General features: G+C 38.2%; 1 protein-coding gene across 1 annotated transcript in view; it reads left to right on the top strand.

The window, feature by feature from the left end:
• The window catches only part of LOC126236142 (BRO1 domain-containing protein BROX-like), a 122,809-nt gene extending 106,610 nt beyond the window's left edge, over window positions 1-16,199 (top strand). Inside the window, exon 9 of the mRNA XM_049945224.1 lies at window positions 11,683-16,199. Coding sequence (XP_049801181.1) covers window positions 11,683-11,787 — 105 coding nt within the window. The 3' untranslated portion in view covers window positions 11,788-16,199. The remainder of the gene's footprint in view (window positions 1-11,682) is intronic.
• The last annotated feature ends 10,053 nt before the right edge of the window (window positions 16,200-26,252 follow it).

Genomic DNA, 26,252 nt, shown 5'->3' with positions numbered 1-26,252 from the left:
TGTGTGTGTGTGTGTGTGTGTGTGTGTGTGTGTTTTCTGTTTTATGCTGATTTTCACTACTAGGGTGATTAACTATGGTGTCACCACTCTAGAGTCTACAGAATAATCTTGTACCCCTTGTTGTCTCCTTATTAAGAAAATTTTCTTGTAACATCTTTGTACTCTAACAACCAGATATACCAGCCCATTCTTTCTTGATTAGATTGTGGAACCATTCATAAATCAGTTGTCGAGTCTAATGTGTCTGTAATCTTTACATATTCTCGGAGGAACAGTTCACCTAAAAGAAAGCTAGTTTGAGGACACAGACATCTAAATTGATGAATAAGTGGGCAATGATGTTTTTATGTTAGCAGAAATTATATTAGTTCTGCATGGGGGTAAATACTTTGATACATGATTTATTGTGCACTTTTTAACAAATAAATTTTCTCTTAGATAATAATGAAGTGCCCTTTGTGAGTATTTAGAAACAGGATTCTTCATCCTCTTAGATGACAACAAGCAAAATTTGTTGGCTGTAAATAAATTTTGAGAGAAGATCTTCATTTAAAACATAAAGTGTAAGCCATGATATGGTGCATGGTGGAGGATGTCTTGTACCAAAACAGTCATTCCCTTTCCTGTTCCACTCACAAATGGAGCAGACAATAATAATGGACATATATATGCATCCTTACAAGCCCTAATTTCTCTTATTTTTGTCTTTGCAGTCCTTGCACAGGATGTATGTTAGTGGCAGTAGAATAATTTAGCAGTCAGCCAGATATTCTGGTTCTCTAAATTTTCTCAATATTGTTTCACAAAAAGTTCATCATCTTCCATCCAGGGATTCCCGTCTTATTTCACAGAGCATTTCTGTGATACCTACATGCTGATTGAACGTATCAGTAGCAAATCTAGCTGCATGTCTCCTCACTTTCCTTACTACTGCAATTATGTGCTGCACATGTTCAATATTTGTTAAGTAACCAGATATTTATTGTGAAATTCTTGAGTTTACAGCCATATGTTCTACTTAACTTCATTTGAGATGATAAAATTATGATGGTGACAAAATATGGAAATTGATTAATTTTTAATATTGTGTTGTATTTTTTATTTGGTTCAGTGAATTGTACATGTACAGTACTTTGTACATGTACAGTACTGCATATCAGACATTGGACAGGTCAATGAAAATATATCTTCTTGTTTACCTGGTGTTTTGTATGTATTAATGAATACAATGTTTTTTCAGCTCTGACTTACAATTTAACTACAAAATTACAACCAGAAATATGAATAAACGAATATTAATTATTACAGTCTTTACATGCTACAGGTAGTTAGTCATATTTACACAACATTTTTGTAAGTGATGAAGACTGTGGCCTATACACATAACATTAACCTTCATAGGCTCTCAAAGATTTTGAAGGAACTCTTACAGACTATAGAAGCAATTAATAGATATTCTTTTAATACTGCTTTAAATTTGTTTCAATCATTTGTTACTTTAATATCTTGTGGCAGCTTATTGTAAATAATTTTACTGTGCTGTAATGTTCCTGTTTGTTTGGGGCATGTGAAAATCAGTTTTCTGTCTTGTGTTATGATGATGAAGATGTTCACTTTTGAGGAGGGTAATAGGATTTGTTATTGCATATTTCCTAAAAAAAAATGCTACACTTTCAAAGAGGTAGATACATACAAGAGAGAAAGATGCACAGTAAGTCATGGGTTCCTGTAAAAACATGTCTTTTTCAATAAATAACAAAATTAAAATGAAACTCAGAAGAAAGTAGTGGGGAAACATTTGTTAAGTGGTAGCCTTTATCAACAGGAAGGTGGCACATTGCCAGGGAGGCAGGCAGACAGGCAGAGAGAGAGTGGAAAAGATCTTTGATCTCAGCTATTGGAGGAAAATCAGAGCAGGACACAGGAGGAACAAACAAGAAGTGAGAGATAATTGCAAGAATGAAAAAACTGGCAGGCAAAAGGTGGGAAGCAATGAGAGAGAACAAAAAAGCTACAAAATGGTTAGAGAACCATGATGAAGCATGAAATAGGCAGAAGCAACAAGAGTGAGAAGGATATCAATATGCCTTGGGAGAAAGAAAGACAAGGAAACAAAAGGGAAAGAATGTCCAAGGATTTTTTCTAGAAATACCAGTTCAGTTAATTGTAGTTTAATGCACCACTGGAAAAAAATTAGTATACCCTTTTAGAGATTTTCAGTTCACTCAAGATTTATTGTTGATACAGTGCATATGGAGTACATAAAATGATTATATTTACAGATCAATAGCACAAGCAGTTCTGATGTACCAGGTAACAATCCATGCTGAAACACAGGCTACTTGGTGTAGTCTCCACGAGTGGCAATGCAGGCACTGACTCGTGACATCCAGACAATTGTACAGATGGTGAATACTGTCCTGGAATACGTTATTCCACACATGCATGACTAGTTCACGTAGTTCTGTAAGAGCTGTTGGTTGAAGAGTCTTAAGAGTCACTTCTCCCTCCCATCATATCCCACATGTGCTCAATTGGAGACAAGTCCAGAGATCATGCTGGCCGTGGAAGCTGCTGCACATCTTGGAGAGCACATCAACTTTCATAGGCAGTATATGGGTACCGTAGGTGCAACCACAACAGAGGGGTATCTGTTGAGAGGCCAGACAAACATGTGGTTCCTGAAGAGGGGCAGCAGACTTTTCAGTAGTTGCAGGGGCAACAGTCTGGATGATTGACTGAGCTGGCCTTGCAACACTAACCAAAACGGCCTTGCTGTTTTGGCACTGCGAATGGCTGAAAGCAAGGGGAAACTACAGCCGTAATTTTTCCCGAGGACTTGCAGCTTTATGATTAAATGATGATGGCGTCCTCTTGGGTAAAATATTCCGGAGGTAAAATAGTCCCCCATTCGGATCTCCGGACGGGGACTAGTCGAGAGGACATCGTTATCAGGAGAAAGAAAACTGGCATTCTACAGATCAGAGCGTGGAATGTCAGATCCCTTAATCAGACAGGTAGGTTAGAAAATTTAAAAAGGGAAATGGATAGGTTAAAGTTAGATATAGTGGGAATTAGTGAAGTTTGGTGGCAGGAGGAACAAGACTTTTGGTCAGGTGAATACAGGGTTATAAATACAAAATCAAATAGGGGTAATGCAGGAGTAGGTTTAATAATGAATAAAAAAATAGGAGTACGGGTAAGCTACTACAAACAGCATAATGAACGCATTATTGTGGCCAAGATAGACACGAATCCCATGCCTACCACAGTAGTACAAGTTTATATGCCAACTAGCTATGCAGATGATGAAGAAATTGATGAAATGTATGATGAGATAAAAGAAATTATTCAGGTAGTGAAGGGAGATGAAAATTTAATAGTCATGGGTGACTGGAATTCGACAGTAGGAACAGGAAGAGAAGGAAACGTAGTAGGTGAATATGGATTGGGGCTAAGAAATGAAAGAGGAAGCCGCTTGGTAGAATTTTGCACAGAGCATAACTTAATCATAGCTAACACTTGGTTCAAGAATCATGAAAGAAGGTTGTATACATGGAAGAACCCTGGAGATACTAAAAGGTTTCAGATAGATTATATAATGGTAAGACAGAGATTTAGGAACCAGGTTGTAAATTGTAAGACATTTCCAGGGGCAGAAGTGGACTCTGACCACAATCTATTAGTTACGAACTGCAGATTAAAACTGAAGAAATTGCGAAAAGGTGGGAATTTAAGGAGATGGGACATGGATAAACTGACTAAACCAGAGGTTGTACAGAGTTTCAGGGAGAGCATAAGGGAACAATTGACAGGAATGGGGGAAAGAAAGACAGTAGAAGAAGAATGGGTAGCTCTGAGGGATGAAGTAGTGAAGGCAGCAGAGGATCAATTAGGTAAAAAGACAAGGGCTAGTAGAAATCCTTGGGTAACAGAAGAAATATTGAATTTAATTGATGAAAGGAGAAAATATAAAAATGCAGTAAATGAAGCAGGCAAAAAGGAATACAAACGTCTCAAAAATGAGATCGACAGAAAGTGCAAAATGGCTAAGCAGGGATGGCTAGAGGACAAATGTAAGGATGTAGAGGCTTATCTCACTAGGGGAAGATAGATACTGCCTACAGGAAAATTAAAGAGACCTTTGGAGGAAAGAGAGCCACTTGTATGAATATCAAGAGCTCAGATGGAAACCCAGTTCTACGCAAAGAAGGGAATGCAGAAAGGTGGAAGGAGTATATAGAGGGTCTATACAAGGGTGATGTACTTGAGGACAATATTATCAAAACGGAAGAGGATGTAGATGAAGATGAAATGGGAGATACGATACTGCTTGAAGATTTTGATAGAGCACTGAAAGACCTGAGTTGAAACAAGTCCCCGGAGATCGACAACATTCCATTAGAACTACTGACGGCCTTGGGAGAGCCAGTCGTGACAAAACTCTACCATCTGGTGAGCAAGATGTATGAGACAGGCGAAATACCCTCAGACTTCAAGAAGAATATAATAATTCCAATCCCAAAGAAAGCAGGTGTTGACAGATGTGAAAATTACCGAACTATCAGTTTATTAAGTCACACCTGCAAAATACTAACATGAATTATTTACAAACGAATGGAAAAACTGGTAGAAGCCACCCTCGGGGAAGATCAGTTTGAATTCCGTAGAAATGTTGGAACACATGAGGCAATACTGACCTTACTACTTATCTTAGAAGAAAGATTAAGGAAAGGCATACCTACGTTTCTAGCATTTGTAGACTTAGAGAAAGCTTTTGACAGTGTGGACTGGAATACTCTCTTTCAAATTCTAAAGGTGGCAGGGGTAAAATACAGGGAGCGAAAGGCTATTTTCAATTTGCATTGAAACCAGATGGCAGTTATAAGAGTCGAGGGGCATGAAAGGGAAGCAGTGGTTGGGAAGGGAGTGAGACAGGGCTGTAGCCTCTCCCCGATGTTATTCAGTCTGTACATTGAGCAAGCAGTAAAGGAAACAAAAGAAAAATTTGGAGTAGGTATTAAAATCCAGGGAGAAGAAATAAAAACTTTGAGGTTCGCCGTTGACATTGTAATTCTGTCAGAGACAGCAAAGGACTGGGAAGAGCAGTTGAATGGAATGGACAGTGTCTTGAAAGGAGGATATAAGATGAACATCAACAAAAGCAAAACGAGGATAATGGTATGTAGTCGAATTAAGTCGGGTGATGCTGAGGGAATTAGATTAGGAAATGAGATACTTAAAGTATTAAAGGAGTTTTGCTATTTGGGGAGCAAAATAACTGATGATGGTCGAAGTAGAGAGGATATAAAATGTAGACTGGCAATGGCAAGGAAAGCGTTTCTGAAGAAGAGAAATTTGTTAACATCGAGTATAGATTTAAGTGTCAGGAAGTCGTTACTGAAAGTGTTTGTACGGAGTGTAGCCATGTATGGAAGTGAAACATGTACAATAAATAGTTTGGACAAGAAGAGAATAGAAGCTTTCAAAATGTGGTGCTTCAGAAGAATGTTGAAGATTAGGTGGGCAGATCACGTAACTAAAGAGGAAGTATTGAATAGGATTGGGAAGAAGAGAAGTTTGTGGCACAACTTTACTAGAAGAAGGGATCGGTTGGTAGGACATGTTCTGAGGCATCAAGGGATCACAAATTTAGCATTGGAGGGCCGCGTGGAGGGTAAAAATCGTAGAGGGAGACCAAGAGATGAATACACTAAACAGATTCAGAAGGATGTAGGTTGCAGTAGGTACTAGGAGATGAAGGAGCTTGCACAGGATAGAGTAGCATGGAGAGCTGCATCAAACCAGTCTCAGGACTGAAGACCACAACAACAACAACAACATCAACAACAACATATGGGTGAGCATTATCATATTAGAACAACACATCACCTTCCTGTTGGGAAAATGGCAAAAGAATGGATCTAACAAAACTCTTCGCGTAAAGAGCATCGGTTAGTGTCCCATCCAGACACACCAGATGTGGATGAGAGTTGTAGCTTATTGCACTCCAGGCGATAAAGCTTGAGGTAGGACCTGTTGCAGGGCCTTTGTGCCTTGAAGGAATGCATTCCATGAGAGAGTGCTCACCAGGTCTACATCATACACGCGAATGACCTTCACTTGCATGCAGGCAGAATCTGCTTTCATTGCTGAAGACTATTGTGTGGCACATCATCTTCCAGGTGACCCTGTGATGGAACCAGTCGAGCCATGTACATCAGTACTGTGGTGTGAGGGGAAGATGGGCTAGAGATGTGCATGCCTACAGTCCCACTGCTAATAACTGGTTCACATCAGTTTGTGTTGACACCACACTGAGACTTCTGGCTGTGAGCAATCCCTGAACTAGACGATATTTGAATAACTTACACGACTGCAGCCGCATAAGCCCTTAACAATTGCTGGAGTTTTGACAGGCGAATGCTGTGTCATTTTCAAGATTCGTATCAAAGGAGAAATAACTTGCATGGCAATTTAAACCCTTGGTGGTCAGTGCTGACCAATCAGGAAACCAAAAGATGGCATGTAAAGGCAGACGACATCCACTGTAAACAACCAGTGCCACTACACAAGCAAAGATAACAATTCTCAGATGTTATCGGTTGTGAAATATTAACCAACAGTGGATGCACAAGTAGTGCTACCTCTGTACCTCAGGCAAAGAGTAGATTTCCAAGAAGAATTTAAGAAAAAAATCTCCATCTATTTGTAACGTCACTTGATAACACACACGCGCGCGCGCACACACACACACACACACACACACACACACACACACACACACACACACACACACGACCACCGTCTCTGGCCATTGAGGCCAGACTCAAGAGATCAGAGAGAATGGTCATGTGTGTTTGAGTTGTGGTTGCATGAATGTGTATGGTTTTTCTACTTTAGAGAAAGGCCTTTTGGCTGAAAGCTTAAAAAAATTGAGGTTAGGTTTGGAATTGAATTAAGTAACTTGTTCCAATGACCAGTTCTGTGGTCAGACAAATAAGGTTTTGATGGGGCTTGCTTCAGAGGGCCCATGACATCTGAGACTCTAAAAGTTTGTCAGCTGAGTTTAGCACACCTTGAAGTTGCCTTTTGCCAGAATAGATGAAGTGAGAGACAGATCAGATGTATTATGCTATCGACCAACTGTGAATTGGGCGAGTGATGAGAATAATGAGGTGGTGCCTGAGGCTACGCAGATAGTTTTTCCAACAGGTTTGGTTGTATTCTGAGGGAACACCATGTGAAATGTGTTCTTCGACCACCGTCTAATATTAGGGCCCTTTTATGGTCTGTAAATGAAGCGTAAAGTTGGTGTCCTACTATTTCGCATGTCGTCGTGGCATGTCACACATCGTCAGTCCATAGACGTATCACGGTACTGTACTGAACAGATATTTGAATGTTGTGCAGGAGCAGTTAAATTTAATGAAACTAAACTCCTAATTTTTGTTGTTTATATGTCCTCTAAGTCTGACTTCAGAGCATTTATGCTCAAGCTAGAGAGGGTTCTTGATTCACTTTATAGGAGGTACCAGAAATTAGCTAGATGTGATGACTTCAATATTAATTTTGTATATGATTGTACAAGAAAGAGGGTGTTGGTAGATCTCCTAAATTCATATGATTTAATGCAGACAGTGTTTTTTTCCATGTAGTGTGCAGGGAAACAGTAGCTCAGCCATAGACAATATTTTTATTCATTCTGCATTACTAGATGAGCATTCTCTTAGTAAAAGGGTAAATGGTCTTTCAGACCATGATGCACAAATTTTCACACTAAAAGGCTTTTGTTCTCAAACAAATGTCATATAATTATGAACTACGTAGGAAAGTTAATCCAACAGCAATAGAGAGTTTTTTAAAACTCATCAAGAAACAAGAGTGGCAGGATGTTTATAGTGCCGATAACATAGATGACAAATACTATGCTTTCCTTAACACATTTCTCATTGCTTTCCATTAGAACTTTCTAAATGGGGTACTAGCAATAAAAAGCAAAAGGCAGTCAGGGTGGCTGACTAGTGGGACAAGAATATCATGTAGAACAAAACAGGAATTATATCAAAATGTTAGAAGTAGTCACAATCAAGCTACAGTTGCTCATTACAAACAGTATTGTAAGGTGCTTAAAATGTTATTAGGGAGGCAAAGAGTACGTGGTGTGCAAATAGAATAGCTAATTCACAGGATAAAATTAAAATCATATCGTCAGTTGTGAAGGAAGTGTCTGGTCAGCAGCATAAGGTCGACGATATAATTCAGTTCATAGTAAAAATATTACTGTTACTGATAAATCAGACATATGTACAGTATTTAACAATCATTTTCTGAGCATTGCTGGTGAATTAATAAAAATTTAGTCTCTGTAGAGAATCATATAACTCTCTTGGAAAACGCCCTTCCGAGACGATGTCTGAAATACTCCTCTGTGATACTGACAAGGGGGAGATTGAGTCAATAGCTAAATGATTGAAGACTAAGCACTCTCATGGATATGATGGAGTGCTTAGCAGAATATTAAAGTACTGTGCCACACATGTTAGCCCTGTACTTAGTCATATTTGTAATTTTTTATTTAGGAATTGTCAGTTTCCTTCTTTTTCTTCTTCTTCCTTAGCGTTTGTCCTGCATGCTGGCAGGTTCCTCTGTTTTGGCTCATTGTTGCCACTTCTTGTGATTTTGTGCCTGATTAGGGTGAAAGCTGAGATCTTGAGGTCTTCATGCATGGTGTCAAGCCATCGCTGCCTTGATCGTCCTGCTGCCGTTTCCCATTGACATTTAGGTTGAAACTAGTCTTTGACACTGTTGTCTCATCTGCTCTAAGGACATGTCCGTACCAACGTAGGCAGCTTTCTCTCATTTTGTCTACTATTGGTGCCACACCGTATAGCCTGTAGACTTCATTATTTGTGACGTGGTCCTGCAATATTAGTCCCGATGTCCACCTAAGCATTTTCGTCTCCATAACAGTGAGTCGTTGCTCTGCTTCCCTTGTTGAAGACCTGCATTCAGCCCCATACAGTGCAACTAGAAGGATTATCAATCAATATACTTTTGATTTGAGACTGTTTGGAATTTTCTTACTCCAGTAACGGCACACCATTTGAGCCACGCGCTGCTAAAGCGGTTGGAGATTCCTGCACTGAGATTTCCATCGGCAGCAATTGTCGAGCCCAGGTACTTAAAAGTCCTTGCTGTTGGGAGGTCAACATAATTGATTCTGATGGTTATAGCTTTATTTAAATCTGTTGAAAGGTAATATGTTTTCAACACATTGAGCTGTAGTCCTACATCTGCAAGGCGGTCATTCCAGGCTTACAGTTGAAGTTGCAGATCATTCTTATCTTCACTGGCCAGTAGCACATCATCAGTATACAGTAACGTCCAGGGTGAGGTTTTCTGGAAGTTTCTTGTGGCGGTATCCATGAGAGTGATAAATAGGCACAGTGAGAGAGCAGATCCCTGATGAACTCCCACGGAAATAAGGAAGTCGTCAGATAGTCCGGCAGCAGACTGTATCCGGCTCTTCGGGTTCTGGTAGAGCAGTCTGACCCAGTCTTCAGGTACTCCATGCTCTCGGAGGACAAGCTAAATCAACTCTTGTGGCACTCGGTCAAAGACCTTTTCGAGATTGAGAAAGACAAAGTGTAGATGTTTTGACTTCTCACAGTGCTTTTTGATAAGCAGACGAGCTGCATAGATAACATTTATCATCCCACAGTCCCTCACGAATCCATGTTGATTGATGGAGAGACTGATAGTTTATCAGATCCTTTTATCGATGACGCGCTCAAATACTTTAATGATGTGTGACAGAAGGCATATTGGACAGTAGTTGTTACATTCAGCTGGACTTCCATTCTGTTCTGCTTCCAAATTGGAACTGTTGTGCTACATGTCCAGTCAACTGGAAGCATTCACTCCTCAATGATCTTATTAAAGTAATTTGTCAACCATTCAGCTGAATCCCAGTGTTTTGACTCACAAGTCTGCAGGAAGATCATATGGCCCCATTGCCTTTCCATTTTTCATTTTCCGTAATGCTTTGACAACATCATCCTTGGAGACTTGTGCAATTGAGCCCCCCACAAACCAGGCATCATCATCATCATCATTGTCAGTTTCAAACAGTGCAGTTCATGGCTTGTGGAAAATAAATTAACTCTAACTCACATTAAGACTCAGTTTCTAACACACAATTCAACAAAACCCAACATTTTAATTTCATAGAACGGGCATATGATTAGTGAAACTGAACAATTCAGATTTCTGGTGTTCAGATAGATAGTAAACTGTTGTGGTAAGCCCACATTCAGGATTTTGTTCAAAGACTTAATGCTGCCATTTTTACTATTATAACAGTATCTGAAGTAAGTGATCGTTTGACACAGAAATTAGTCTACTTTGCTTATTTTCATTCACTTATGTCATATAGTATTATATTTTGGGGTAACTCTTCCGATTCTAAAAGGATATTTTTGGCTCAGAAACAGGTGGTTTGGGCAATAAGTGGTGTAAGTTCACGAACATCTTGTCAATCCGTTTTCACTAGTCTGGGTATATTGACATTGGCCTCTCAATATATGTATTTTTTACTGCTGTTTCTTGTTAACAATATCAACTTTTTCCCAAGAATAAGCAGCTTTCACTCAGTTAATACTCGGCAGAAATCCAACCTGCATTTGGATTGGACTTCCTTAACCCTTGTGCAGAAAGTTGTGCAGTATACTGCTGCATCCATTTCCAGTAAGTTACCACTGAATTCAAAAATCTTAGCACTAATACACGCACTGAAGAGTTTCCTCATGGGTCACTCCTTCTATTCTGTTGAGGAGTTCGTTGAAAAATTAAGCTGATTCTTATGCTATATTGTTGACTGCGTTTACTGAAACCTATGGCTGACTTTTTTGGGTTCATAAGCATTTTATTTTTATCTGTTAATACATTTATATTGCAATTTCATGTACTGACACATTCCATGACCTTGGAGATTTACTCCTCAGTTTGGTACTACAGAACTTGACGTGTAAATAAATAAATAAAACCATTAGGACCATAGAGGCCTGATAAATAGAGCATAAGTGTCACACATGCTTAAGCAGTCAGGCAAAACTGCAACTGCAGAACACTGCCTCAGCAACAGTCCTGCAATGAAAAGTAACAACATAGAGATTATGATGTGAACTTCCAGTCACTGGTATAGTAAAATTATTGATGTGGTTGACATTGAACTAACAAGGTACTTTAAAAGTGAAGATAGAGCCTTTTGATTAAATATTGCTTGGAATCCTGCTTTCTCCCTCATCAAACAACTGAGACTGAGTCAATGCTGCTTACTCACTAATAATGCCTGATGTGAGTTGTGTGGTAGTGCTGGTTGCTTACAGTACATATTGTTTTTCTGCTTACACACTCTCTTCATTTCCTGGTTGGTGCAGTCCCAAGTACTGAGGATTTAAATAGTCATGCCAGTGATCTCACTTCACTTATTCCTTGAAAATAATGGATTGATCCCTTGCCAATATGCCAATTAAGTTATCTGAAAATTCAATACACCCAGAGGAGCTAAAATTTCACATACATTGTAGACTGTGACTAACAAGAAAAGCATATACAAAAATAAAAAATTATAGGAGAACAATAAGATTTTAAGAACTTTTCATCTGTTTATTTCTTCAGAATACAGCAGCAAAACTGGAAGGAGAACTTCCAGCAGTGAAGGAAGCTCAAGTTCACCAGTCATCTAAGGACCCAAAGACTGAAAGTGGATGCAGCCTACAATAACATAAAAATTTCAGTGGTACTATTGGTTCTGGGGCAAGTCAAGCTTACGAAGTGCAGCTGTTTATATGTCTGTGTTATCACAGATTGCGTAAAGTATTCCTGTTCACACACACTCTGTAACCAAATACATAAATGTAACATTTAACTATTTGTGGCAATTTCTTTGCTTTTAGTTGTGCCTCTTGGGCTTGATATGCAGTTTTACATGTGTAGTATAAATTTTAATTAATATTGTAAAAGTGCTATTACTTAATGTTGTTTTGCTTCATATTAGGCAGAGTCAATATTCAGCTCTCAAAGCTAGATGTCTATATACAGAAAATATAATGTCTTTAAGACTTTAATTATTACAACATTTTGTTTTATTTTCAAAGTATTATCTTCTACTGTATAATTAACTGTTTGCACATACATTGTTGTTCCTGAAGAGGAAATTTTTGACATTGATTACTACAGTTCCTTTGACATTAATTTTATTTTTTCGTATTTTAGTGGAAGCATTTATTTATTTATTTATTTACAAAATAATTGTAAGATAAAGATGTAGAGAAGAAAATATATATTTACAAAGAAATTGTATATAAAAATTATATTTTTAAAAGTTATGTGGTACATGCTTTAATGCTGATGTGATAATTACATTTGTGCTTTTTGAGTGGGGTACTCTGTTTTATGAGTTATATGTTGCCTGATTATTTTAATAGCAGATAAATGTGAATATTTTTACCAGTTAACGCTTTTGTGTTACTACCTGTAGATGACGCAATCATTGTACAAAAGTATGCTTTGTATATGGGCAAGTGCTGTAAGATTTTAAGCCTTCAACATTATTAGAAACAGATCACTGTATCCAAACACAAAACAGAACTTTTTAACAAATATTCAATTGATTGTACATTGACAGGAAGTGGTAGAATGGTGATTGGCTACTGGAGGACTCAACTGTTGTGTTCATTAGGTGTTAGAAATTTTACTTCCTATGCTTTCATGAGGGTTACTTCTAAGTTAATACAATACTCAAAGGATTTAAAAGTGTATAATGTAAACCGCAGTGCTTCTGCAGTATTACTCATCTTTGTTATGAAGACCCCATGTCTGTCTCAAATAAGAATGAGTACCTCAAGTAAAGGAAAGGCAACTACTCACCTGTAGCAAACTGATGTGTGGTACATAGACACACGTAAAAGAACACAGTAGTAACTCGATTTCACACCCTGACTCGTCTTTTAGCAGAAAATACACACACTACCACGCAGACACCCATATGCACACTGAATACTTCCTTAATCTAAGGTTTGTTTGGTTTCAATTTCATGACTGTAGACTTGTTTGTGCTGAGCAATTGGCATGTCACGCTGAAGTGTCCAGCAATAGTCAGCCACAACAACACAAATTTTAAAGAGCAATGTTGCCGCAGTAGTGTGTGATGCTGCTCTCTGATAACACTGAAAAACAGAGTTTAAAAATTGGCAAATATCGTGGTATCCAACACTTATTCTAAGACAAGTGAAACATGCTGATTCAAAATACACAAACCATTTGTCTCTACCATGCACCGTTTTTTAGTACTACGTGATGCATATGCTATATAGTAATATCTAGTTCAAGATATAATACACACAAAATCCATACACATTGACAATACTTCTTTAATTTAAAGTGTGTTTGGTTTGAATTTCTTGGCTGTAGACTTGTGTTCATGCTGAGCATTTGGTATGTCACGCTGAAGTGTCCTGCACTAGTTACCTAACATTGCTGTAGTCCATCAGCGCTGATACTGTCACTCCATTACTGAGTTATCCTGTTGAAAATGTTCACATGTTTGTCACTCGCTGAACCTAGGTTTTTGGGGAAGAAGTCAAGATGTGAGTTGAGGAGATGAATTTTGAGGGGAATGTTGACACCCAGCTGTTTGTATGCACTGATGCACTTCTTCACAACATTTACATAGTCAGCAGATTTATAATTTACAGCTGATTTGTATACCACCCATGCGTTTCTTTCTGAATCATTCAGTAAGTCTTGGAAATGACTGTTACCAATTACCTTCCTTATTTGTGGACTTATTGACTCACCTTCTTTCACTTTCATATAACTCAACTCTGGAAACTTGTTGCCCAAATATCAAAAAGCATCTGAATCATTGCCTAGTGCCTTCACAAAATTGTTCATGAGCCCCAGCTTGTTATAGAATGGTGGTGTGATAACTTTGTCACAGTCAGTCAGTGGCACATGAAGGACATTTTTATTTCCTGGCTAGATTCTGTTTCTGATTGGTCAGATTTTCTGTATGTAGTGGTTCTTACTACTCTACCGTCCCACTTGCAGATAAAACAGCAGTACTTGGTGTACCTTTTCTCCATTCCCATGAAAATGGTGATAACTTTTAAGTGGCCACAGTACACCATTTATACTCATGATACCACACTTTTTTTTTTCAAAAAGTAACAACATATTTTAATATGTCTCTTTCAGGAGGGTAGAATATCCAGCTGGTACTGCTGCATACTTGTTTCCTTGTATAACAACACTGCTTTCAAACTCTCTTTTAGATGAGTTAATGAAGAACCACCATGCTTCTGTGTTGTGTTCTACCCCGAGGGTTGACATGAGGCAACAAATGCCTCTACAGTAGCAAATAGTGTCACTCATTGCAAAGAATTTCACAAATTCTTCATGTCTGTGGCAAAAATATGAAGTCGTCGTATCCAGTGCCAGCAAATTAAATTCTTTAATGCACGAAGTGAGCATTTCAGCTTGTTAATGCCAGTCCAGTACAAAATCACAAAGATCAGCATTGTTCATTAAATGAATACCTTCTCCAGATTGGCAATCAAAGTCTGATACATTGCTGAAAGATGAAAGAGAACTTTCTTGCATTTCTTCATCAACTGTATTTTCTGGAGGTGCTATTTATTGGCATTAAACAAGTGGTGGGATCATGTGGAACTGGTTTAGAAACTAAGAGAACATTGGGCTACATTACAGATGCACAAGTATTGTAAGAAAAATCTAGTGACATTTGCTGAACAAGTAACAGTCTGTGATGTGGTAGCTTGACTCACGCCATATCACAGGAACTCCAAATGCCAGATGGTTATTCTTCTTCATCTTCCTTATCCAGTCATGCAAGTTGCATGCACATGTCCAGCAGTCAAACTGTGGTGACCACAATTTACCAGTATCCACCTATGAATTGAAGTAGAATTCATATACTTTCTTCAGAAATGGTGTAAAATTCTTCCAATGGGCCTTGTATGGTAGATAGATGCACACATAGCAGAACAAATCGGGTGAATTTATGCAACCTCCGTGCCTTAATACTGTCCTAAACTGAAAATAAAAAAGAAATGAATGAAATATTAGTAGTGCAATATCAAAAATGTTTTGACATATTACCTTAAATATAATTATTTTTACAGTCAACAAAAATATTGTATGGTGTTGCACAAAAAATTAACTGAAAATATGGGGGCAAAAGAAATTAATGGTGGTCCATTAAAATTAACTTTTGTCAATATCTTCAAAACATGACACAGTAGAGAAAAATGATTTTCGGACTTGAAATTCGAATACCAAACTACAGTACAAAAACAAAATACCACATTAGATATCTAGAGCTAGTTTATCAATGTTGCCACAGCCATGGTTATGGGCGCTTGAGTGTCTTTGTGATTTTGCATGTGGATGTGTGTACTTTCTACCAGAAGGAAAGCAGGGCTCAGAGGTTGTCTTTCCTTTATTTTATATATCAAGTAATAATGAAGTACAAATGAGTGCCCTAGCTGTCTTTCTTCTTCTTCTTCTTCTTCTTCTTCTTCTTCTTCCTTTTTTTTTTTTGTGTGTCAGGTTGCAAATCCAAGGTTTGAGATTCAATCCCTGATTTATCCTTGGATATTGTTTCTAGCACCTAATGTGACTAAACACTAACAATTCTTAGTGTGTGGGAAAAATGCCTAATTAGTGTATGGTTCACTATAGAAAACAGTATAAGCCACCCTCTAACTGACTGGGTAAGCTAGGTTGGATGATGGTGGAAGAGGAAAGTGCACCATGTCTAATATGTCCATATGTGGTAAAGTCCTGTGATCATAGTAGTGTGCAAACAAATCTATGACTTTAATAACACTTTATGTTTTTGTGGTGTGTGAAATATTTTGGTGGACATGTGGTAATATACAGTATTCTAGCTTAGATAACAATTTATTCTAAGCTTTCTCTGGCAAAGATCAGGCTTCTTCAGTTAATTCTGTAATGATTTTCCCCATTGATGTTGTAATTTATATGTTGGAACCATAGTGACTACTGGTGTAACATCGTTAATTCATCAGACTGTGTAGATATTTGCTCTACTGTCTTGTAAGCATTAAGTAAAATATGGTGATGTACCTTAATAAAATGAATGAAGTATCTTTACTTTTACACTTGAATTGTTCCTATAAATTTGATATGAAATTCTTTTGAAGCTGCATGTTGTTTAGCCAATTAGTGCTTGAAAATTTTACATGTGTTACCTTTACCTTGTGTGTTAGAGTGAAAAGAAGCATTTAAAGTGAAAAAGCAGTTTTTGTCTTTCTAGTTTTAATACACTACACCACAATGCTAAGTACTATTGAGAGCAAGATATACATCTGTATGAAAAGGTTACACATTTTTGTATTAACAGAAACAAATTAAAGATGAGTACAAATTACCAATAAAAAAAGTTAAATTATTTGGTATGATAAAGAGCAAAACACTCAACAAACAATCCCATATTACAGTTCTTGCACTGGTAGCATGCTGATGTCCTGCTGTTTATTTCAACATATTTCCTTTGATTTCCTGTATTTTAACTATCACGTGGTTCATTCCATTATATTAAAGTTCATTTGCTACAGTAATGGAGTGCGAGGTTCATCCAAAGTGCTTTTGGTGGTGTCATGTACTGTCTCAAGTACACCTGCACAAATTCTCATTGAAAGTTTACATGGGCAGTTGAATTTCCATTTTTACAGCAAGCCATCAAGACATTGTGTACAGGGACATCCAATAACCAACTGAAAAGAGCCAAGTCCATTTCCTATTAAAGATTTTTATCCTGTACTGATTCACATGATCCATTTGATCAGGTCATCACATGTGCCTGATGTATTCTGTAAGTATAGATAGATGGTTGAGTAACTTCAAGGAGTATCATTGACTGTTGAGGGTATTGTAATTACATTAGTTACTGTGTTCACCTCACTTGTACTTGATGCTGCAGAAACAATGGAATCAAACAGAAACAGATATTTTCTTTTATATGGCAGAATGAGTAGTAACTCTTTCATATTTCTCTATTTTCATCTTCCGTGGAAGATAAAATTTTCCCTCATTGACTTGGTGCCTCCAAAGCCTTGTTCTCTAAGAAAAATTACAAAAGCAATAGACATACTAGAATAATGTATAAAATTATTTAAATGCTCTCATTGGTGCTTAGTACTACATTTGTGTAAAATTGAAAAATTAGCATGTGTCCCTGTGATGCAAATAATGTTGCATAAATTTAAATAAATGACACGCGATTGTTGGTTTATTGAGGAACTACTTACAGTTTCTGAACCTGAACAAAACTTATTTTACTAGTTATATGTGCTCTTTTAACTCCATGATGTGATGAGATTCAAGCTGTAGAAATAATATTTAAATTCAATTGCCAGTTGTTCCCAGTTACGTACTGCTTCTCACAACTACTGACACAGGTATGAAAGAACGGATGTTCAACAATCCTTAAACAAACCTAATAAGATTATAGATTGTCTAAGGGCAATAATGGGTTAATTTGTAGAAGAGAACCTAAAGAATTTGTGTAGTTAATGTGCTTACAACGTAAGCATGAGGAAATAAATATTCATCCCTTAGTATAAGACACCAGATATGTTTGAATGTACAGTGTAAATTGTTAGTGCGTGTAAGGTTGGAAAACTTAAAAACTTTCCTTTGTATAAGGTGAAGACCTTTTCCTCATAAATGATACAACCTTTTCTTCCATTTTTCTTATTTTGTGTGATATATCTACGTACCCCAGCCTCCCTCCTCATCACCCACAAAAAATTATCATTGTGCATTCTACGTAAAAAAAAAACCGAATAAATCAAAAATTTTAAAAAATACAGTAGTTACACAAGCTTGTAAATTACAAGAGAAGATTCACGGTATAGAGTAATTTTGTTAGTTGTGTTTTATTTGTGTTGTTAAGAAAGATATTACAGTACAGTAATGGTGACCCTGTAGTTTTTAGGTAATATTGTTGTATGTTGAGGTGCAGTCCTCTCAGAATAATTTTGAAGTGGGAGCAACAGATGTATAGGAATTCCCAGACCCTCAGTCCTAGACTGCCAGACATAAGAAACATTATGAGATTGTCAATAATAAATTTTGATAAAGTGTTTACTTTGGAAGATTGTTCGGTTGTGCATACTCTGTGTGACAGCAGCATCTTCTATTTGTATATATCCCAGAGGCAGTATAAGTTTGTGTATTCAGTTCTCCATGCCTTTCCTTGAACTCTGTTCTATTGAAATAAAAGATTTCAGCTCCATCCTTTCCAGTTAAATCAATTTAACTCTGCTCACTCTTTTTATTGCGGTCTCAATTTCTTCTTTGATTAGAAAATAAACAATCTACATCTACCAAAACAATTTCATCTAGTACTCTTTTTTTTTTTTTTTTTTTTTTTTTTTGAAAACATTCTTGTTATCAGTCAAGTTCCTTTTATAAAATATCACGTCAGAATAAATGAAAGAGGAGACTAAACAGAAAATGAACAAAGAACAACTATAAATACATTACTTACATTTCTGAGCTGTAATTCTCAAGTATCACCACTCTTTCCACCATAGTGGGTAAACTACAGCAGATCTCTTCCTTTACAACAGTTCATACATCACCCTATGAGACAGTCAGATGTCATCTTGTTAGAATAACGCTTCACTCATTACTAGGAGGATATTTACATGCAAACAGAAGTATTTCCTGCTGTAGCCTTTCATCTCTTTCTATACCTTTTTCCTCCCATTACATTTTCTGTTCCTCAAAACAAGACTTACTGTAGTCTGTGCAATAAGTAATTTTATGCACAGATTTTCCTCACTATCTCAAAATGAACCCATCACAGTGTAAACCCTACGGTGTGACCACAGTTTGCCTTTTTATGACTGAATGACCATCCTCAGACGTGCTAATTTTATAGTAATTGATGATTGTTCACACTCCATTTTAATCCTTTTTTTTACACGCATTGCTTTCTGAACTCTGTTGCTTTTTTATAGCATGACCACACAATATGACTGGCTTTGACAATTACATTTATGCAGATATACAATCTTATTATTGTCTCAGTGCAAGTGGAATTAACCAGTGGCATATGTATATTTATAAGAAGCAACAAGTGGTTGAATCTGAACATGAAACTGAATGTTGTATCAACCCTGACAGATATAGAGAAGTAGTTTCTCTTTGTTCTCAGCCCCCATCCCCTCCTGTCATCACCACAGGTATTACTGCAGACTGAACTGATTTGCACAATAAAAGGAGATGAAAAATAACAAGAACGAAAGAATAAATTATGGGTAGGATAGTGATGGAAAATGTGGAGTCATGAAGCAAGTATGAAACTAAATTGCTTTGAACAGCTCCATAAAAATTATCATCATTTTTAGTATCAGATTACACAGCTTCTGAGAATTTCGCAGTGGTAGTGCTGGTGGTGGTGGTGGTGGTGGTGGTGGTATAGGAGCAATAAGTGCACCAATTTATTTCATTTCATCATAGTCCTTAATTAGGCCTTAACCAGTATTACATGTATTCCTAAATGTGTATGTTAGTGCAGAATTGTACCCAGTTTTGTATGTTGACCAATAAATACCACTCATAACATTTGCATTGTACTTATTGTCATAATAAATTTCCATTGTATGTTTCAATTTATTTGCTGTTTTTCATTGTTTCTTAGGTACTTTCAGAGTCTAATATTCTTCTACATGGGTCAATCCATGTCAAATCAGCAAATTTAATGCAAAATTTGTCGACCTTTCTTTCAGATCTTCTGAAAGTTTGTTACAACAAAAATATGGATGCTTCAGAAAAAAACTGAAAAGTTTTTTGTCTCAATTAGTTGTATAATCTGTGAACAAGACATGGCTAAACATGAAATAAATGTAATTACTTGCACTTTCAATTTAGCCACAAAGTATCTAAATAACTTATCTCTGTAAATATAACAAACAACACACACACTTCATCTACAGATGTACCCTTTTAATTCAAAAAATGGATTACTGATTTTAATTATCACTTTGTAAAAAATGTAAGATTTACCTTTAATCAGTGACGAAACTTGCAAATAATATTTATCAAAACTTGCCACATGAGTGAAAAATGTTACTAGATTTTCTCTTTTTAGCCAAAAATGAACATAAATTTTCTTTTTTATTCAATTAAATTTTTAAACCAGTGTATTGCTTTTTTAATAACAATATGAATTATGATAAATTGCTACTCACTGATAGAAGAGGTGTTGAGCAGCAGACATGCACATTTAAAAGTAAACTAAGCTATCAGTCAAAGTCCACCGAAAGACTGTGCTGGAGGTGTGGGGAGATAGAAGATATGTGTGAGACTGGAGTGAGAATAGGGATGAGCTTACAGGCAAGTGTTGGAGAATGACGATTAGCAAAGATTGAGCCGAGGGGGATAACAGGAACAAAGGATGGAGAGTTTGGACTTGCACAGTTCAGAAAAGCTGTTGGTGGTGGGAAGGATTCCAGATGACACTAACCATAATTTGTCATTGAAGTCATGCACATTATGTTTTGCAGCATGCTCAGCAACTGAGTTGTCCAGCTATCTCTAGGCCACAGTTTAGCAGTGGCGGTCCACATGGATAGACAGGTTGTTAGTTGTTATGTCAGATAGAATTTCACACAGCAATTTCATCTAAGATGGCAGGCCACATGGCTGCTTTCACAGGTGGCCCTGCCTTTGATGGGCTAGAAAATTCCTGTGACAGGACTGGAGTAGGTGGTAGTAGGAAGATGTATGGGGCAGGTCTTGCATCAAGAACTTTTACAGGAATATGAGGCATCAGGCAACTGATTGGGAGCAGGGGTAAAATAGTGATGGACAAGGATACTGTGAAAGTTGATTTGGTGGTGGAAAGCCACTGTGGGTGGGCTGTGGAGTGTAGTGGGGAGGGTATTAATCATTTTAGAGCACAATGAGAGTTAGTCAAAACTCTAGCGGAGAAAGTGATTCAGTTGATCCAGGGTGTAGTGAGTCATGAGAGAGGCACTCCATGGTGGCTACTCAATGAGTATTTGAGGGACTGGGGAGGAACTGGTGGTCACTTCAGATGCGATGACTGTGGGTGGCTTGGCTGTATGGAAGGGGCTTCTTGTTGTGGAATGGTTGAGAGTTGTAGGAATAGCTTGTATTTTTGATGGTTGGTATGTCTGATGTGGATAAAGTACTGATGGAGCCTCCCATAAGGTGGAGATCAATATTGAGGAAGGTGGCTTGCTATGTCTCGGAGGTCCAAGTGAAGTGAATTGGGGAGATGTTGAGGTTCCAGAGGAGTGTGGACAGGGTGCCTTCACTCTCAGTCCAGATCATGAAGACGTCTCCATTGAATTAGGATTCTGGATGGCTACAAAAGGATTCCTCTAGATGACATATGAACAGGTTGGCCTAGGACAGTGTCATGTGTGTGCCCATGTTTGTATTGCAGATTTGTTTGTAGGTGATGTCTTCAAAGAAGAAGTAATTGTGAGAAAGGAGGCTATAGTTGGTCATAGAGACAACGCAGGGAGCTGTAAGTTTGGAGTCAGTCGGGCAGTGGGAAAGGTAGTGTTCAATGATGGGAACTCATGGGCATTGGAGATGTCGATGTCAAGGAGGTGGCATCGACAGTGACAAGCAGACAACCTGTGGTAAAGGGAGAGGAACTGTGGAGAGTCAGTATACAAGAGGTTAGGTATACTTAGAGCTGGATGCATAAACTTTATTAAGCAATCACCATTTTCATTGTTGGTGTAATGTCACCATATCTTTACAACACAATCTCTTCTTACAGAATAAACTGTTGTCCTGACTCGCGAAGAAATGTGTTTGAAAGCAATATCTTGACTCACAAACTCAAAACTTGCAGTGATTTTGAGTCTACCAGAATGAAATAGTGATTTTTCTCTTGCATGATGGATTTTTGTGCCGTTGGTGAAACATTGTAGCACCTAGATTTCAGTTCCTAGTACTTGTGACTGACTGATGAACAGACCCGGAATATTTTCTTCGGCAAAATTAAATAGATCTTCTGCTATTAGAATTTGTTGCCATCTGGCCTTTGGGAACTGACTTTGGCAGGAAGGCAATTTGTTGTATTACCTACGCCATCAGATGGACTTTTTCCTTGACTGGTTCCAAAGAAATACTACTTTGTTTCTATCCCAAAATCTCTTTAAGATTTATGAGGTGGCTCTTTTTTCTGTGTTTGTATTGTGATGCAGCTCCATCACTGAAGAATGCAAAATTTGGGAATTACCATTACAAACTTCTAGGACTTGTAGAGGGGACTGAGTACATAATATTTTGAATAGGAAACCATGTGCAGAAACATACCGTTTCCATTCTACAACAGTTTCAGTTCAGATTTGTAATGTGACCATGTCTGCTGAGGAAAAGAGAAAAGTCTCAGAGTTGCTTGTCATCATATGGAGTATGTAGGCAGAATGACATGTACCATGTCAGATGGTCACCTGCTGTCACATGTATCTGCTTTGCTGCAAGATAGAGGAAGATCTGCTGGCACGAGTTCTGGCTGCACTAGAAATTGAGAGACACCAGGTGGGATGGAAAATGTGTACCAGTACATGTTTCGTAGGTACAATGCCTGTAACAACATTGGTGGTCGCCACATCGAGCTGCTGTTGCAATGCATCAGTACTGTTCTGTACTTACAGTATGCTAAGTTCCTTTTTGTTTTGGAGTAATGTAGATATGTAATCTTCATGTGTTAATACAAACAAATATACTTAAGTGATAAATGGATGTTTCATTATGTTTCCTCTCAAATTGTTACCTAATAATTACACTGCATTATTCCTAACCTAAGTCCTCAAGCAGAAGTGGATGAGTTAAACATGTGGATTGAAATCATAGAATGGAAATGGTACTTTTCTGGGCATGGGCTCCTGTTCAAAATATTATGTACTCACTCCTCTTTACAAGTCCTAGAAGTTTGTAATGGGAATTTCTGAACACCCTATCTAAGTCTTTCAAATACATCAGCCACTTTAAAGTAATTTATTAATGGCTAATCTACGAGAGAAGTAACTTTGATACTGATACAGTTTCAGGTGGGTACATACAATGATGAACCGAAACATTATAATCACTGCCAACTGTGAGACTGAATGCATTGGTGGCACATGACACTTTAGGGAAGCATATAAGTGGAGTAGAGGTGAATGGGAAATCATTCTAGTGACTTACATGCGACAAAAATAGGGAAATCCACTGACATAAGCAACTTTGACAACGGACAGAGTATTATGGGTCAACACCTGGAATTGAGTGTATCCAAAATGACGAGGCTGGTCAGAGCATTTATGGGAAGTTGTTGAAGAAAGATGAAATCATGAGTAGGCAAGGTGCTCATTGTCCACACTTCATCACAGAATGTGGAGGTCACATTGTAAAGCAGGATAGACTGCAATCTGTAGCAGATCTGACAATAAAGGCAATTCTGGTGCTGAGACAAGGGTCTCAAAACACACCATTCAGTGCACATTGTTGAACATAGGGTTTTGCAGCAGACAACCTCGTGTTTGTTCCCATGTTAACCCAGTAACATCATCAGTTACAACTGCAACAGGCACAGGATCATCAAGATTGGATTGTGGATCAATGGAAATATTTTTCTTGGTTGGATAAATCACATTTCTTGTTATACCAGGTCTGGTTATGTTGTCATCCGTATGAAGACCTGTTGTTAATGTGCACTGCACTATGGATGCAGGCCTGTTGGGACAGTATTATGCTATGAGGGATATTCATTTGTGGTTGCGTATGACGTATGGTAGCAATCAAAGGAACTGTGATGGCTGTGAACTACATGAACATTATTGAAGGCCCTCTGCTTCCCTTCATTTTTTATGTTTTCCACTATGGCAATGTCATCTCCCAGCAGGATAAATGTCCATGTCACAAGGTCAGAATTGTCGTACAGTGTTTTGAATGAATTCCAGTTGATGTCTTGGCCATCAAATTCAGTTGATTTGAATCCAATGGAACACATCTGGTACACTATCAGGTGCCAGCTCTGTGCCCACAAACCACCAGCCCATATTTTATGAGAGTTGCATGAACTGTACAGGGTGGTCCAAAAGTCCGGAAACACCCTCATTAAATTAAAATGGAGTAACAAACAAGGAAACAGAGTCCCTACACACGAGGAACGGGAAGGGGGAAACTTTATAGGCTAAGCCACCAACATGGCGGCCATCTTGAAACCCGCCATCTTGGATTCAACTCCAAAATTTCAAATGGGAATGTGGTCATGTGTGATATCAAACAGATAGAGAATTTCACCAGAAAAACAATGCCGTTGTTATTTTAAACATAGCTTTATTCATTCTCGGGTTATAGCCAGTTACATGTGGCAGCGGTGGGACGCTCGGCAGCGTGTGTAATGTGCCTAAGAGACATTACGCCGATGTTACACAGTCCCGAGAGACCATCAACAGTCATAGGAATGGCTCAATATGTTTTCCGTTATGTTGGATTGTTAATGCTGTCCTCCGAACCCAGTCCTGATGAACTTTGATCAACACATCTGTCTGAATTTGACCACGCGCATCAACAATGCGCTGCTTTAGATTATGCAACTTCCGTATTTTCACAGAATAAACCAGTGCTTTGACATGACCCCAAAGATAAAAATCCAAAGGAGTCAAATCTGGTGAACGTGGTGGCCAGTCCACAGCACCCCTACGACCAATCCACTTTTGAAGGAACTGCACATCCAGGTGTGCTCGCACATTGTGCCCCTAATGTGGTGTGGCTCCATCATGCTGGAAGAATTCCGGAAATGTCCCGTCCTCCGTTAACAACGAGGGAAACACTTCTTCATCCAATAACCTCAGATAACTGTTGGCTGTTAACGTACCATCAATAAAAAAGGTCCAACGACTTTAGTATCCCACACACCACACCAGAACATCACTTTTTGTTAGTCGACTGTTTGGGAAGCATCAAACCAGTGCGGATTTGTGTCGGACCAGTATCTGTGATTCTGCTTGTTCACTTCACCATTGATAAAGAAATTGGCTTCATCACTGAACAGCACCTGATAGGTGAAATGTGGGTTTATCTGCAGCTGCTGTGTCACCCATCCTGGGAACTGTACCTGACGGTCTGGATAATCCTCGTTCAGGTGTTGGAGAACCTGAATTTTGTACGGGTGCCATTTGTGCTGTGATAAAATTCGCAGTATGGAGGTATGGCTAACCCCACATTCTTGTGACAGGTAACGAGTACTCCGTTGCGGACTCTTGCTAAGTGATGCCAACATGCTCAGTGTTGTTTCTTCATCGGTGACGGATTTTGGTCTTCCAGCCTTAGGTTTATCTGCAACAGAAACTGTTGCTCGGAATTTAGCCAAAAGCTTGGCAACTGCGCTGTGAGTGATGGGCTGTCTGGTTGGGTGACGAGTGTTGAAATCCTCAGCAATGACCCGTGTGCTTCTTTCTCCTGATATCAAGATGATGTCAATGCGTTCTTCATCTGTTGAGGACATTTTGTAACCTGTAAATAAGGAAACAGTGATTAAAACATTAGCATGAGTAAATTATACCTAACAGTTAAATGCATGTAACATATCAGGCATAGGTTAGTCATTTTGCACCGATTCAGACTCCATTTTATGACTTCTCAGTACGTAATACACACGCTGCCGAGCATCCCACTGCTGCCGCAAGTAATTGGCTATAACCCGAGAATGAATAGAGCTATGTTTAAAATGACAACGGCATTGTTTTTCTGGTGAAATTCTCTATCTGTTTGATATGTCACATGACCACATTCCCATTTGAAATTTTGGAGTTGAATTCAAGATGGCGGCTTTCAAGATGGCCGCCATGTTGGTGGCATAGCCTATAAAGTTTCCCCCTTCCCGTTCCTCGTGTGTAGAGACTCTGTTTCCTTGTTTGCTACTCCATTTTAATTTTATGAGGGTGTTTCCAGACTTTTGGACTACCCTGTACATAGACGTCTTGTGCATTATACCTCTGGACACATACAAAGGACTCATCAAATCCATGCCACACTTAATCACTGCTGTATTGTGTTCCAAAAGTTCAAATTGGCAGCAGGCCACCCAGTTTTAGGCTTTCCGTGATGTCCCTAAATAGCTTCAGGCAAATGCCAATATGATTACCCCACCTTTTACA

The sequence above is a fragment of the Schistocerca nitens genome, chromosome 2, assembly GCF_023898315.1.
Source record: "Schistocerca nitens isolate TAMUIC-IGC-003100 chromosome 2, iqSchNite1.1, whole genome shotgun sequence".
Taxonomy (NCBI): Eukaryota; Metazoa; Arthropoda; class Insecta; order Orthoptera; family Acrididae; genus Schistocerca; species Schistocerca nitens.
Note: the sequence above shows the minus strand (reverse complement) of the source record. Positions and strands in the feature narration are given on the sequence as shown.